The sequence below is a fragment of the Sander vitreus genome, chromosome 14 (genome assembly GCF_031162955.1).
Source record: "Sander vitreus isolate 19-12246 chromosome 14, sanVit1, whole genome shotgun sequence".
Classification (NCBI taxonomy): Eukaryota; Metazoa; Chordata; class Actinopteri; order Perciformes; family Percidae; genus Sander; species Sander vitreus.
In genome coordinates this window covers 5917557-5933373 of record NC_135868.1, presented here as the reverse complement: position 1 = coordinate 5933373, position 15817 = coordinate 5917557, and the positions used below count along the sequence as shown (strand labels likewise).

Genomic DNA, 15817 nt, shown 5'->3' with positions numbered 1-15817 from the left:
TCCTCTCTCTTTCTTTATTTGACCTCTGTGCTTCAAAATAAAGGGTTTTCATGACGTGTTCTGTAAATTACTGTTTTTGCCCCATCATCCTTGAAGGGTTTTAAAATGTAATAGTGCATGCTGTATACAGTCTATTTAGTGTCGTGACAATTGAATGACTTTGTTGTCCACGCAATTAAACAGAGTGGACAATCTAGCCTGACAAGGCTATAGACAATCCTCACTGATTTTGAAATGTGCGCACTTTTCATTGAAACGTTTGAAATAGCCTACTGGTGAAGAGCTGGTTGAAGAGGAGGGACAATGTAACTTTCAATTTCGATTTAATTCAGGAAAACATGGAGTCCGTCTGATGTGTGATCAAAGTCGTCGAAACAGTTTTAGATTTTTAAAGAAGAGTTTCGACAACGAGAAAACTTTATAAAATAAAACCGGGACTGCTCAGCTCGACTGAACCTTTCGGTTTCCGTCCCTGGCAGACAGATACGGCCATTGTTGTTACCGGAGTCTCAGCAGAGCATCAGCATGTTGGAAGAAACGGGGCCCGAGTGGTTGTCTGAGGAGGTGAAAACCGGAGTAAGTACAATTTGAAATGTTTGAGACAGTTGATGGTCTGTATGTGCGCAGTTCTGAAAACCTGTGGATTGGGCTAAGTTAAATACGGAATTGACAGGTGTGTGTGTGTGTGTGTGTGTGTGTGTGTGTGTGTGTGTGTGTGTGTGTGTGTGTGTGTGTGTGAGTGAGTGAGTGAGTGTGTATGCGTGCGTGCGTGGAATGGATTATAAATAGCCATTGTTTTTATCTGTGTTCGTAGACGACCATCATTGCCATAGAGTTTGATGGAGGGGTCGTGCTGGGGTCTGATTCTCGAGTGTCTGCAGGGTAAGTTCGTGCGTGCGTGTGTATTCATGCACTGCAGTGTCCACTTCTATCTGCATAGTTGACACCAGGGATTATTTAGTTTATCACGCATAATGACCCCGATATCCTCCCACCTCTTCATCTTTCCTTACATGCAGAATATCTTGCTTTTTTGGATTAGATTAGATGCATTTTTTATTGTCATTGCACAGATAAACGATTAAATTAAGTTAATCATCTTACCAGAAGGGTAGAGAAATAAGCCTAAATAGTGATAATATATAAATAAACTAAAATGAATATGCTAAGATGTAAATACACTAATATATATAAAGAATATAAAACCCACAATCGCACACGCTCTCCCTCTCCATTCCTCCATCCAGGTCCTCAGTGGTGAACAGGGTGATGAAAAAGCTGTCTCCCCTCCATGACAAGATCTACTGTGCTCTGTCGGGCTCTGCAGCAGACGCTCAGACCATCGCTGAGATGGTCAACTACCAGCTCGACGTCCACAGGTAAATACACACTCAAAGAAGAGCCCATACAATGAGCAAGGACTATTTTACACAGTTTATGCATTCATATAATTGCTCAGCTAATAGTGTCCCTTAATGGTGTAAAGATGGTTCCTGAGAAATTCTGAATATAAAAACTGAGTGAAATATTTGGGCTTTAAAAGTTTAACATCCATCAACAAGTTTCAGCTACTGGCAGCTTAAATGTAAAGTTATCAGTATTATATAAGCCTGTGCAAGTGAAAGTTAAATGCACAAGGTGTTTTTCTTTCTCTTTTTATGGGAGACACCATATCCTGTTATTGTTACAATATGTTTTTATGCCTCCGCGCCGGTGACCGACCGTGGCCGGAGGCATTATATTCTCAGTTGTCCATCCTCCGTCCCATTCTTGTAAACGCATTATCTCAGGAACCCCTGGAGAGAAATTCTTCAAATTTGGCACAAACGTACTGAACTCTTGGATGAACTGATTAGATTGTGTTGGTCGGAGGTCAAGGTCACTGTGACCTCACAAAATGCGTTTTTGACCATAACTTAAGATTTCCTACTCTTATTATGACAATATTTAACACAAAATGTCGAATAGGGTAAAATGATTAAGTGATGACATTTCACATAGCAAAGGTCAACTTCACTGTGACATCATAATGCAAAAATTATGTTCTGGCCATTATTCAACGCCATAACTCAGGAACAGAACGGGAGAATGATACTGAATTAAATCTTTGGTGCCACCTTGAAACTGCGGTGATTGTATAGAGGTTGCCAGGTTGAAGATCTGTGTGCAGCATCCACGTTTAGCCAAAAAAATACACCTTTTTTTTAAATTCCTTCAAAGTCTTCACGTCATATATTATATGAGTCTGGAAAGACATGGATGTAACGGCAACTTGATTGGTTGGCAAAGGCATACAAACACTAAGTGGTTTTCCTCTTTCAGTCTTGAGATAGACGAGGATCCCCAGGTTCGCTCAGCTGCCACTCTGGTGAGGAACATCTCGTACAAATACAAGGAGGAGCTGTCGGCGCATCTCATCGTGGCCGGCTGGGACAGGAAAGATAAAGGACAGGTCAGTACACATGTTATTGGCTGCAGACTGGAATGCAAATTAATGTTACAAGTAGGAGTATGCATGAGCACCCAAATCAAAAAGGGCAGGTGCTGAGCCAAACGTGAGAAGATCATGAAATAAACAAATAGCTTGCACACTGTAGGGCTCCAATATCCACTTATTTATTACACCAAGGTGATGTTTCGAGAACAACTGCTCCTAATCAGATTAAAGATGACAGTGCTGGCATCTTGAACATCTCTTTTTTTTGTTTATGTCATCTGAAAAGATTATTAGAAAAATAATGTTTATAATGTCAAAATGAATGTCTTTAACTTCTGCTAAAGTGACCTTGATGTTGATAAAAGATTGTAGACGTGGTCGTGTTGCTGCTGGAGGCTTTGAATAAAAGAACTTCTCTAACAAACACACTTGATGTTATTGGTGTTCATACAGAATGAATGACATTATGGTCTGTTTGTCTGATCTGTCCCCGTGCCCTTTGACCTCTCCCAGGTGTTTGCAACCCTGAATGGTCTCCTGACAAGGCAACCTTTTGCAGTCGGTGGCTCTGGCAGCTCATATGTTTATGGGTTTGTTGATGCTGAATATCGTAAGGGCATGAACAAGGAGGAGTGCCAGCAGTTTGTTGTCAACAGTAAGTGTTTTTTTTGGTCAGACATATTGTGGGATGATGAAAGAGAAACCAGACCTTTGCTGACTCTTGTACTAGCTGCTGAATAGCTAACTATTCTATAATTGTATGTTCTATAAAGTATTTTTTTAGAACTTTCCTCACCTTTCTCAGCCCTTCTCTCGTTGTCTTTCTCTCTCTTGTAGCTCTCTCTTTGGCAATGAATCGTGATGGCTCCAGTGGCGGCGTGGCCTATATTGTCTCCATTGATGAACACGGCACAGAGGAGAAAGTCATTCTAGGGAATGACTTACCAACCTTCTTTGATCAGTGATACACATGTAGTTTATTTCATCCCTATTTTGCTAAGCCACTGTTGTGCAGGTTACAATTAGGTATTTGTTTTGCTCCCAATAGTCATTACTGCACATGCTTTTTGGTTCAGCTGTCAACTAATACAGCTTATAACCTAAAAATTAAGAATACTTTGACTAATAATTCTATTTACGAAAATGCATTGTTCTATTGTTCTAAGTGTAATATTAGGTAGCCTTGGTGTGTGTGTATACTGTAATTTAAAAGCTGCTCACTCCCTCAGATCATCAGATAAAGCTGATTACGTTTGTGGCTCATCATTAGGGACTTTGAAATATAACAAAGAAGAAGGTTATCTCACCAGAAGGATGACAGAAAACATTTTGTTAGCTCTGTCCCTTCACCAAGTTCAGGACAGCTCTACAGAGGTAGATGTGGAAATTGCCCCTGTGTCTGTCAAATGGTCTCTAGCCATCAGGTCACTTCCTTCTCTTAAACTTGATGCAAGACTCATTTTTCAGTCCATACGGCTTCAGTTTGTGTTTTAATGGTCCTGAATGGCAAAGTAAATGAAAGTAAATGCACCTTCCTTTCACAAAACCTGGAGAACCCCCATAGACTGTATATTAACAGTCTATGATAACCCCTGACATTCCTTTATCCTTGCAGGTCCCACAGAAACACCCCCACACCTTCTCTAACAGCAGCAGCAGCTGTTGTCTGTCAGGTATTCAGTCTGACAACATATCAGCAAAAAGTGAAAGTCAAATTTGTTGCACAACCAGAAGATTGTCACCCTTTTTTTTTTTTAGATTAAGTGTTTTTAGATTAAGATGCTTATTGATTTGTCACCTGCCTACAGGATTTGCCTGAACATAATTAAAAGCATGAATAAATTGACATACATTTTGAATATACACTAACATAGCATATCAAAACATGATTTAATGTCAATTGTGGGAAATTTAAATAAATTAAAGGCCATGTGTTGAAAGATTCACTTTTTGGTTTCTCACTTTACAATGAACTACGCTGTTTTTTATGAGAATGCTGACACCTGATGTTATAACTGCAGTTTTCATCCAGGTGGTTAGTTAGAAGGAAGAACAAGATGATGACGTTACAAATAATTCTTAAACTGAGGGATTCACATGTGTAACCTCTCAGTTTAGGACTCCTGAATTGTCCTAATTCAAAGTTGTTCTGTGCGGTTCAGGGAAACCCCTGGTCCTGCCAGAAAACGAAACTGAAAGTGGATGAAAACTACAACACTGGTCTCGCTGCGACAGAGCAGGTCATACGAGGACGAGTGTTGCTGTGAAATGGCAGGCAATACAACTTCAGTAACCCGCAGAACAGTTGCTTTAATTTTAGCAGTTTGCGTCGACCTTTCCTTGTTTTACGCATCGGGATGTGTAGTGACGCACAGCGTGTTTGGACATCTTGCGCGTCTCTGGGTTTCTGCGGCTCTCCGGTGTTTGGCACTCACTGCTGTAACTCTGCTCATCCTCGGAGACCTCAGCCCGTTGCTGATTCGTGTTATAACGGCCCACAGTCTGCTGCCCGCGGTGTTTGAGACCGGAGCCAAAGCTCTCTACCATGAGGAGACACAATGTGGCATGTTGGCGGATATGCGCTGCTGGCTGATATGTACCGGAGCGTCGCTGGCCGGTGCACTGTTTTGGGAAATCATCATCCCGGACACCGACGATGCGGCCGCCGGTAAAGAGAAGAAGCAGAAAGCCAGAGTGCTGTTTATGAGAGTCCTCTACCTGTACAAACCCGACTATCTGCTGCTGCTTGGAGGGCTTGTGTTCCTGACGCTGGCTGTTTTGTGTAAGTACAGCAGAGGATGATGATGATGATGATGATGATGATGATGAATTCAGTAGTAAATAGATGGTAAGGAAATGGAAGATTCATTATGGTCAATTATCAACAACACAATTGAAAGCACTGCCAAGTTCATTATTTGTATTTTTCTTTTTACATTTGAGTCTCAGTGTTAGAATACAAACTCCAGCCTTAAAATAGTTGCTTTACTTGTGTTTTGCTATTTAAGAAACATGTACATATTTTGCTTTTATTCATATCTCTATTTGTCTTTGTCTTTGTTCTGTTTATTTTAACTTTGTTCTATTTATTATTTTTGTATGCACACTGCTGAAGAGCTGCTAAACAGATTGCCATTGTACTCTACATGAGCACAACGACAATACAGATCTATCTATCTATCCATCTATCTATCTATCTATCTATCTATCTATCTATCTAGCTAATCTTGGAAGAGTTGCTACTCTGCTCTTGGGATACACAGGACCACATTCACAATGATGACAACCATATGTTGATATTCATGGCTGATGTATTTTCATCTCTCTGTGTGTGTCTGATTATGTACCTGTGTGTGTGTGTGTGTGTGTGTCTCTTCTCAGGTGAAATGTTCATCCCGTTCTACACTGGGAGAGTCATTGACATCCTCAGCAGTCAGTACCAACCAAATGAATTCATATCTGCGCTCCTCTTCATGGGCCTGTACTCTCTGGGAAGGTATGGGGTAATGTTTTTACCTTCACATTCATCCTCCAGCATGTGTCTGTGGCTGACAGCTACTATCTAACTGACTCTCTCTTTGATTGATTTATCAGCTCTGTAAGTGCAGGCTGCAGAGGGGGTCTCCTACTTTGTGCCATCAGTGGCTACACATGCAGAGTGAAAGTCAAGCTGTTTGGGGCTTTGACCAAACAGGAAATTGGATTCTTTGAGACCACAAAGACAGGTAAGGCTCTTATTATATATCATGCAAATACACTGTATTCATAATGAAAAGGAGGGTCAGATTGGACAATATAGATCAAACTAAACAACAATACAGAACAAGACAATAGAAGATAAACTAAAAAAGGACAGATTATAGCAGGACATACGAGGATGTAACAGGACAAGACATACTGGACAGATGATCATTTCTATTCATTTTTTTGTGTAGGTGAAATCACTTCCAGGTTGTCTAAAGACACCACCTTGATGGGAAGAACAGTGGCTCTGAACGTCAATGTGCTGCTGAGGACATTCATCAAGACACTGGGCATGATCTCCCTGATGATGAATCTTTCATGGAAGCTCACATTCCTCGTATTAATGGAGACGCCTATCACTGGCCTCATTCAGAACATCTATGACACACACTACCAGGTAAAAGGCAGATTATATATTATTATATACAGTATATATGTTATCCATTACCAAGAAACTATTTTAATCCTTCATTTAAAGTGATTTTGCATATAGATCCTTATGTCTTTCAAAAGTCAAATGGCGCTCAGAAAGAGAAAACCAATATTAAAAAAATGGTTGTGCCTATCTTCTGTGACTCTAATGCCAATAGTTTTTTTTAGACCTTTAATCAGATTAAAATGTTTTTTTTCCTGCCCCCAATGTACAGGGCTCGGGTTTACCCTTACTTATATAAAAAATTAGCTGAGGTAGTAAGATAGAAATATAAAAGAATTGTCCTTTTTATTCCTTCCTCAGCGGCTAACCCTGGCAGTGCAGGACTCAATGGCCCTGGCAAACGAAGTCGCGAATGAGGTATTGTCTGGTATTCATGTGGTCCGGAGCTTTAACACAGAGAAACATGAGGCCCGTCGCTATGATGACCGCTTGATGGACACACACAATATCAAGACCCGTCGGGACACTGTCACGGCTGTTTACCTACTCGCACGAAGGGTGAGAAGTTTGTAATTTTGTTTTTGTTAATTCGTGGAGCCTAGTGTTGTCATATCATTGTTTATAATCCCATTTAACAGTTTTTTCCCCGGTGTGTGCATGTGTGTCTATAGATGACAGGGTTGGGCATGCAGGTATGTATGTTATACTACGGCAGGCTGTTCATCCGGAGTGGACAGATGACAACTGGCAACCTGGTTTCCTTCATTCTCTACCAATCAGACCTCGGAGACAACATCAGGGTATGCAACTGCTGGGTTTTAATAAGCACACACATACACTTTACTCATTGTTAAAAGATAATAGAAAGAAGAAAGAAATATTTTGAGATTGCTTTCAAAAGAAGAGTAAAGTACGGAGCTTTCATGTTCTCAGGAAGGATATCCCATTGACTCATAGCTTTTAAGCAAACAGACATACCGTGTCTGTCACACTTTTCTAAACACATGAGTGCTTGCAAAAATATTTCCATTTAACATACTGCAACTCTGACTCTATAAATGAAAACATGTGTTATTAAGTAATCAGTTTTATGACTGCCATCTTCCAGACACTCGCCTACATCTTTGGCGACATGCTGAACTCGGTAGGAGCTGCTGGGAAAGTGTTTGAGTACTTGGACCGAAAACCTCAGGTCAGCACGGAGGGAACACTCAAACCTGATCAGCTGACGGGACACGTCAGCTTCCGCCATCTCAATTTTGCCTATCCTGCGTCCCCAAACAAAACAGTGCTGCAGGTGAGGTCTGACCGGCAGGTTGACAAGAGTAATTCTCTGTTTGAATTTGGACATTTCATGAAACAAACTTTAACAGGTGTTCCCTCCCAAGTATCCTCCCAAGTATTTACAGCTACCTATAAACTATATATGTATTGTAACTATAGACACTCAATTTTCTGTGTTCATTGTTATCTTCTTGTTTCAGGACTTTTCTTTGGAGCTGAAGTCAGGTCAGATGACGGCACTGGTGGGTCCATCTGGAAAAGGAAAAAGCACCTGTGTGAGTCTGCTTGAGCGATTCTATGATGAGCAGAGTGGAGAAATTCTATTGGACAATGAACCACTGAAATCCTATGACCACCGTTTCCTCCACAAGAAGGTAATTAATCGTTACTGCTTTTTCGGATGATGCACACCACTCTCTTCTTCCGCTCTCGTCTGTTATCTGTGTTTAAATTGTTTTTCAAATAGTCAAACAGTCCTACGGGGAGAAATCTATGTTGAAAGCAGCATAGATAACAATTTTAGACAATTTAGACCAGAATGTAGTTTAACCACGACCATTACTTATTGAGTAATGGGCCTGATGGTGATGATGGCCCTGACTTACTGGAAGAACTTACACTGTTAGAAAATCCATTGGAATCTGGGCTAATATACTGTGTTAATATGAAGGAATTTTCTGTAATGATTTTTCACAGGTGTTTTTCCATATTTAGATTTTTTGTTTTAACAGAAATGTCCGTTAAAGGTACAGAGCATATACTGTAAGTTTACAGAAGTTTTTTGGATTAACAGGAATGTCCGTAAACTTAACAGAAAAGGTACTGGTAATTTTTTGCCAGGAAATTATCGGTTTTTCTACGGATGTTTTTCTTACAGTATGGGGTATACACAGTAGATAAATGCATATTGTTCATGGCTTTTCTTTGGGAGCTTATCAGTGAGATAATAATATTATTTAATTAAGACCATCAAGCTATTAGTAGTAGTTGTATTATATTCATTATATATCTAAATGTGTCCAAAGATTTGAGTGTTCATTTTGCTTTTATATGTATAACATGAGTTATTCATTCAGTCAAGCTGATGAGAGTGTGTTTAACAGATTGCAGTGGTGAGCCAGGGGCCTGTGCTCTTCTCCGGCTCCATCAGAGACAACATCGCCTACGGGCTTGATGAATGCTCATTGGATGAGATCCAGGAAGCGGCACGCAAAGCCAACGCCCATGACTTTATTAAGCAGCTGGAAAAAGGCTACGATACAGGTAAAGTTTTTACCCTTTGTGCTGTTTTACATGTCTGAATGCCTGTATAGAAACCTGCTTTACAATATGTTTTACTTTTTATTTAGTTATCTGGAACATTTATTATATTTAGGACTTTGGGTCTTTTAGGGGGTTGGTGCTCATCATACCACTAGTACTTGAGTTTTGAATTCCTCGTATCTTTCTGCATCATACCTTGAACACCAATCTGTTATGATTTTATAATATCCATTTCTCAGAGGTGGGTGAGCGTGGCGGCCAGTTATCTGAGAGCCAGAAGCAGAGGATCGCCATTGCTCGAGCTCTGGTCAGACAGCCACAGGTCCTCATTCTGGATGAAATAACCAGCTCTCTGGACTCAGAGAGTGAAACTAAGGTAATTAAGTCATAACTTTTAACACAGTGGAATAGTGAGTTAAATGTGGATGATGACCTGAAGACTCTTTATCACCAGAGGGGAATACATTCTGAATGGTTGTCTGCAGGTGTTCACCTGTGGCCTCAAAAATAGGTGTTAGTATTTAATAAATAAAGGATGTGCTGCACACGTGTAAACATGTGCTCACATATCATTCATTGCTTAATCAAGAATTGAGAATTGCTCTAATAAAACCAAGCAATATAAAGTGCATGCTTTCATTAGAGTTTCCAGGAGGATAATCAAGACCTGATGAACACAAATGAAATTACCATGTTTTTATTATGTAGAGCTCAAGAAGAAACAAAACTTGCTTCAGAAAAGATTAATGTGCTGTGCTTCCTTTAAAAGTGTGTCCACCTAGCTCCAAAGCATTTAGGCTACATGTCAACATTGATATTGCCGAATTAGGCCTACATGTGGGATAGTTACAGAGGAATTGTGCAGGCCAATTGTCTTTCACTGCTTAATAGAAAAGTCGAACAACAAACTATATACAGTATTTTATGACCAATCTTGAAGAAATGTGATATAATCCATCTGATAAGTGACATAATTACGCCCGTTTGTTGACTTCTTGGTCACTAGTCTTGCATGCATGCTCTGTGTACTGACAGTCATATTCAATCTCAGTAAATGTGTTGCGTCCTTCATTTTTGCAATTTTAGTCCTTCAAATGAGCACTACAGTATTTATATGTTTCTAAACGAGCTACTGAAGCTGCATATGTAGGTCTGGTGAAATTATGTAACTCCTTGTTTACTCTTTTCTTCTTTTATATATCCCTTTACATATCAAAATGAAATCTTAATGATTCTTCTGAAATAAAAAAAATTGTAAATTTGACAGATTCAGCAGGCCATGGCTAGTTGTCTCAACCAGACCCTGCTGGTGATTGCTCACAAGCTGAAGACCATCGAGAGGGCAGATCAGATCGTTGTGATCGGTGACGGCAGAGTTGAGGAGCGAGGGACTCACCAGGAGCTGATGGACAGGAAGGGGAGCTACTACAAACTGAGAGAGCAGCTCTTCACCGAGGGAAACTCACCACAGTGACACGCTGCTGTTACTGAGCTGATGCTGCAGCGCGATGTTTTCTGTGGGAGAAATGTTCTGCTGTGCTGCACCACAGGACCAACAGCAGCTAACCTCATAAAAATGGAAGCTGGAGTTTATGTAAATATTTTTGAAAGAATATGGATGAATGTTTGTTTTTTTCCAGAAATGTATGTATTCTGTAACATGTGCTAAAAAGCACCTTCTTAAGTTTAGAAGTATACTCCTGTTCTTATTTATTTTGCTGACGGTTGGAATTACATTAGATATTGTAAAAAAAACATTCCATGATGATGGATGGATATATGTCCTATATATATTTATTTATTTTTTATTTTTTCCCATTTCATGTCCTTGTTTTTGGTAACGATGAATACAAGTTTGACAGCACACATTTGATGCCGTAAACCTTAATTTATGATCAGAGGGGGCAAAGGTTGCCTCATGGGTATGTCCCAAATAAAAGATTGATCAACAGCATCTAACATTTTAGATCATAGACAATTACCTCAGTTGATCCCTGCTAGAACGTGAAAACCAGATCTGAATGTTTTCAGTTAGGTTTTTCAAGCCTTGTGCCACATATTTATTAAGTCTTTTCACCAAACACATTCAAAGGACAAATTAAAATGCAATTAAAGAGCAATATTTTATGTTGTATGCAAGGATTTGCATGTAGTTTAGCTTTTATTTCCACTGTGAGAATTCAGAGTGTGTGTGAGTTTAATACAGGCCCAGTTGGCTTGGTGAGATTCATACAGTACTGTGGGATGCAAAGACATCACTTAAAAATGACTGAAATTAAACTACTCAAATATTACTGAGCATGTTGTGAATGTGTTAGACGTCAGAGGCCTTTGAGTTTTTCTAATCACATATCAGTGTCTGTTGTGTCTATTATATTCTGGTTAAGTCACTTGACTGCACATTGATGCAGTGCATCAAAGCTTCGTATGGTGGGGGTTGGTTTTTATTGTTTGAGCCGCCCTGGGAAGTCCCTGACTACCAACATGTTTTCTTTCTGTCAGTGAGGCTTTATGGGAAGTTGCCTGGTGATATGTGTCATAAACACCAAAGGTACAGTGAAGTGATATGCGGCATTATGTCAAAACACCAACCCCCTCTATCGAGAAAGATGAGGCTCGGCTTATACAACACACAGCATGTCACGATTTTGTCAAGATGTCTGTGCAGCCACAAAATGGTGACTGAAGTCACGTGACGCAGACAAGTTAGTTAGAGTTGTAAGTATGGAGGCATGAAAAGTAGACCCAAACTGCAGGACACTTTGGCATTAGTATGTTACACTAAAACAGGTGTATGTATTATTTATCAATACATTTAAAACATTTAAATTTTAAGAAATGTTTGTCCCTATACTTTGCTTGCATGGCCTGTGTCTCCTAACTTTAGATTAACTTATTTTCATGTTTTAACATTTAATGAAGGAGTACATGCTTCTCTATGGGTAATATTTTTACTGTTGGTACTTTTAAACTTTTTAAAATCACCTGGATGAATTAATAAAAATTTGTGGTGGTCCAGCTGAAAAAAACTAAAACAAATCTATTCATCATTGTTCTTAAAAAAACTGACAGTTTGAAGATAGAATCCGGCACGGTGACTCATCAGGAAACTTGTTGGCTTGCTTTCTATCAGCAATTGTGGGCCGACTGCAGGTTTCAAAGGCATATGCCAACAGTTGTCGCCATCTTAGGGTGAGACCTTTAAAAACCTGAACACAAAATGGCTGACAGCGTGCATAGAAAGTTAGAAAATGTAAGGTAATAAAGCAAATAAAAGATCATTCAAATGACACTGTGGCTGTATCTCTGTGGTGTAATAGAAACGACTCGTGCATCCTCAAACCTCAGTGTGCAGCTATACATTTATGTGTGTGTATGTGAATTTGGATGTGTGTATGTGGCAAGAAGCTTTTGCCTAACCAGTTCAGCACCATATCTGCCAAGCTGGAAAGTCCCTTCTATCTTTCTTTCACTTTCTTTCTTCTCTGTATTGTGTAATCAGAGGCGATATAGTTGATATGATACAAAACACCTGCCACACAGCCTGACGTATGGCAAAAACTGGGCCGTATATGCATGTTCCTCTGTAATGACTTTGTTACCATTTAGGTATTTGACTGAAGACCCCATCCAGAGCAACAGTTTGTTGTTTGCTTTTGGTTTGGTAGTCTTCACTGAGGATACTTTAACAGAACAGTTGGCTGTGGAAGAAGATTTAATGACGTTTGTGTTAATCAAACTTATGTCCTTTTTACAGGATATCTTTTCCTTCCAACAGGCCCTGTAGAATATTTTAGATCAGGTTTTTATCCTGCAAATATTCAGTGGTGGGAGAAGTATTCAGATCCTTTACTTAAGCAATAGTACTGATACAACAGTGTGGAAATACTCCAAGGGGTCACAAGCAAAAAGGTTGGAAACAGAAGTGATTCTAGGATCAGACCTTTAGGGGGGCTCAGCCCCTAATGAGAATGTGACACAGATACAGTGCCTTGCAAAAGTGTTGTTTATTATTATTATAATTTTTAGGGGGGCTAAGATGAAATTTAGGGGTGCTTGAGCCCCCATAAAAAGGGTCTAAAATCGGTTGGAAATCAGTTGGAAATCACTAGTCTAATCTTTATCCACTTATTGTAATTTATGAACTGATTATTTGTTTTTTATGTAAAATATGTGTATCTGTTAAGTAACTCATAACTATATCTGTAGCTGTAATGTAGTAAAAAGTGCAATATTTATCTCAGAAATGTAGTGAAGTAGAAGTATAAAGCAGCATAAACTACTTTTCATTTTAAACCTATTGTATATTTAATATTGTATTTTCTGTCCCTGAAACACTTTGGTTGATTGGTACAATCACCAACACAGGAGAACTAAAGTGCAAATCAAAAGTGAGTCATTTTAAGAAGAGAAAGAGTCACTTGAGAGATTAGCTTCACTGTAACATAATACTTGCTTCGCTTCTCCTCCTTAAATCAAAAGTAATGAAGGAACTGATGCAGCATAAAGCACAACAGAAATGACACCGATGTAGCTTCTTTTCCACACTTCATCTCATTTGGTTTGACAGATGTTTGACAGATGAGTTTAAATAGCTTAGAATAGAATAAAATAGACAGGGGACCCATATTGCTAAATAAAGTCTCCAACCCTGAGCTGTGATCAAGCCTTTAAAGCAGAGTAACAGCGCTCCAGTGGTTGTAGTCGGCACTTTTACCAACAGCCATGTGATTTCTTGGAAACAGCCTGTTTGGTAGATTGGTAAAAGTTAGGGGATTCTCAGAAGGCAGCAAAAGGTGGAACCATTGATCTTGGCTGCCATCTAGTGACAGCAACAAGACACTAATAATAAAAAGCACCCCTGACACATAAACCACCATGGGTTGTGAAGTGGTTATCAGTGTTATGTTCTTTGAAAAGTGTAGGTTTTGTGTTGTGGGAGATCTTGTGATGTGTGCAGATTCACAGGAAACCACAAACTTCAGCTTGTAACAGATACTGTAGGTGACAGTGAAGAGCCACATGAATGTTAACAGTGATCAATTCCTCTGGTTAAGGACTCAGTATTGTGGTTTATTTTAGCTTGTACGGGTCACCAGACATACTGTATAAGATCTGTATATTTTAGCAGAAGGTTTAAAATACAGAGTCGGTATAATCTTGTTCTTTTTATTCTCGTATTTTATCTGTTTTTAATTTTTTTTATCGTTTTTAACTGCTCTTTAATGTTTTATGTAAAGCACTTTGAATTGCCCTGTTGCTGAAATGTGCTATACAAATAAAGCTGCCTTGCCTTGCCTTAGACTCTTCCACAGGGACAGAAAACTGTCAGCTTGAGGGAATGGTATGAATTTCAGCTACAAGACAGTCTCTCTCACCACCACACTACACTACCACACTGTGTTATGAATAAATTAATATTTTAACAGTGATTCAGAGATTTACACTTACACCGGAACAGTCAGATTCTCATTGTGTCAGGAGCAATATGGCGGGAGGGTGACTTCATTTACTACAAACAGAGCTGTGATGAACAGCATTAGTAAGAGCAACAGCACCCCCAGTGCTTATCTCAGGCACTTTCACCATGCAACCAGACAACCATGTGATTTCCTGGAACTCCTGTCTGGTGATCTGGCTCTTTTGCAAAAGAAATTAAGAAAAGATCTTGAGTGCCCCCAAGTGGGATAACATAAGAAATTGATTACATTTATTTATTGAATACATTATTGAATGCTAGGGCGTAATTTCCACTGGGGACACTGGGAACTTTTCAAAATCCAGTTTGTGTCCCCCCACACACACACACACACACACACACACACACTTTCAAATTCCTTTTTATCCCCTATTTTAAACAATAAAGAAAGTAAAGGACATCTTTTTTTCTTATAAATAGTTAAGTGCTATTCTTTCTGGAATAATTTATCATTGATTGATGATCAACTGAATTATTTCCTGGATTTTGTATCACAATAGTCCCAAAATGTATGTAGAAATGCAGAAAATGGGATTCAAATTGAAAACATTTTTGTCAGAGGAGCCCGGCCCAGACCCGTTTTGTGTCCCCCCCACTTTTCAAACTAAAGTTATACCCTTGATTAAATCAGTGCTATTAGAACAATCAACATATAAACCTCTATGTATTAGGCTTACCTACAGAAATACCGTCCATTGCAAACCCATTTTTGCAAAGGAAAGCAGGCCCTATGTTTGTGAGTTTTTATTTTATAAGATTATATTTTGGGGCTTTTTCCCTTTATTTGATAGTGGATAGACAGGAAAGGGGGAGAGAAAGAGAGGGGATGACAAGCAGCAAAGGGCCGCAGGTCAGATTTAGACACATACATGTAGGCCGCTGCAAAGGCCTACATGGGGCGCACGCTCCTCCTGGGTAAGCTAGAGACCACCACCCTATGTTTGTGAGTGTGTGTGTGTCTGTGTGTGTGAAAGAGAACAGGAAAGCACTTTGAGTAGGCCTAAAGTAGTCTACAGCTATATAAATGCAGTCCACATTGCACATGCATTAAATGATTCATCAGATGTCTAAATTATGTCAATTTTATGTAATACAAATTCCACGCAACTTCCCAACGTCCTCAAAAGTCTGTGCTTACCATCCATTGTTTTGATTGAGACAATCTAGCGGCAGAAAGTTACATATTGTAGCATACGTTTAAATTACGTCCCCCTTCCATTTAGCGTGGACGTTT

The 15817-nt window shown here is 39.4% G+C and overlaps 2 protein-coding genes across 2 annotated transcripts; both read left to right on the top strand.

Moving 5' to 3' along the window:
- The first annotated feature begins 297 nt into the window (after positions 1-297).
- On the top strand, positions 298-4383 carry LOC144528432 (proteasome subunit beta type-9). The gene is made up of 6 exons (XM_078266984.1): positions 298-576; positions 815-882; positions 1248-1379; positions 2323-2452; positions 2951-3092; positions 3275-4383. Exons 1-6 carry the CDS (start codon positions 526-528, stop codon positions 3400-3402), a joined length of 651 nt encoding a protein of 216 aa, XP_078123110.1. The 5' UTR covers positions 298-525; the 3' UTR covers positions 3403-4383.
- A 241-nt stretch (positions 4384-4624) lies between these two features.
- LOC144528425 (antigen peptide transporter 2-like) lies at positions 4625-11398 on the top strand. The gene is made up of 11 exons (XM_078266979.1): positions 4625-5219; positions 5819-5933; positions 6032-6162; positions 6373-6578; positions 6918-7115; positions 7229-7357; positions 7666-7854; positions 8042-8215; positions 8945-9104; positions 9344-9480; positions 10372-11398. The coding sequence occupies exons 1-11, from the start codon at positions 4640-4642 to the stop codon at positions 10576-10578; spliced, it is 2226 nt and encodes a 741-aa protein (XP_078123105.1). The 5' UTR covers positions 4625-4639; the 3' UTR covers positions 10579-11398.
- The last annotated feature ends 4419 nt before the right edge of the window (positions 11399-15817 follow it).

Coding starts and splice junctions, on each gene's coding strand:
- LOC144528425 (XM_078266979.1), top strand. CDS start 4,640: ATGAAAACTACAACACTGGTCTCGCTGCGACAGAGCAGGTCATACGAG. Junction 7,855..8,041: donor CAAACAAAACAGTGCTGCAG/GTGAGGTCTGAC, acceptor TTCTTGTTTCAG/GACTTTTCTTTGGAGCTGAA. Junction 9,105..9,343: donor GGAAAAAGGCTACGATACAG/GTAAAGTTTTTA, acceptor TCCATTTCTCAG/AGGTGGGTGAGCGTGGCGGC.
- LOC144528432 (XM_078266984.1), top strand. CDS start 526: ATGTTGGAAGAAACGGGGCCCGAGTGGTTGTCTGAGGAGGTGAAAACC. Junction 1,380..2,322: donor TACCAGCTCGACGTCCACAG/GTAAATACACAC, acceptor TTCCTCTTTCAG/TCTTGAGATAGACGAGGATC. Junction 3,093..3,274: donor CCAGCAGTTTGTTGTCAACA/GTAAGTGTTTTT, acceptor TCTCTCTTGTAG/CTCTCTCTTTGGCAATGAAT.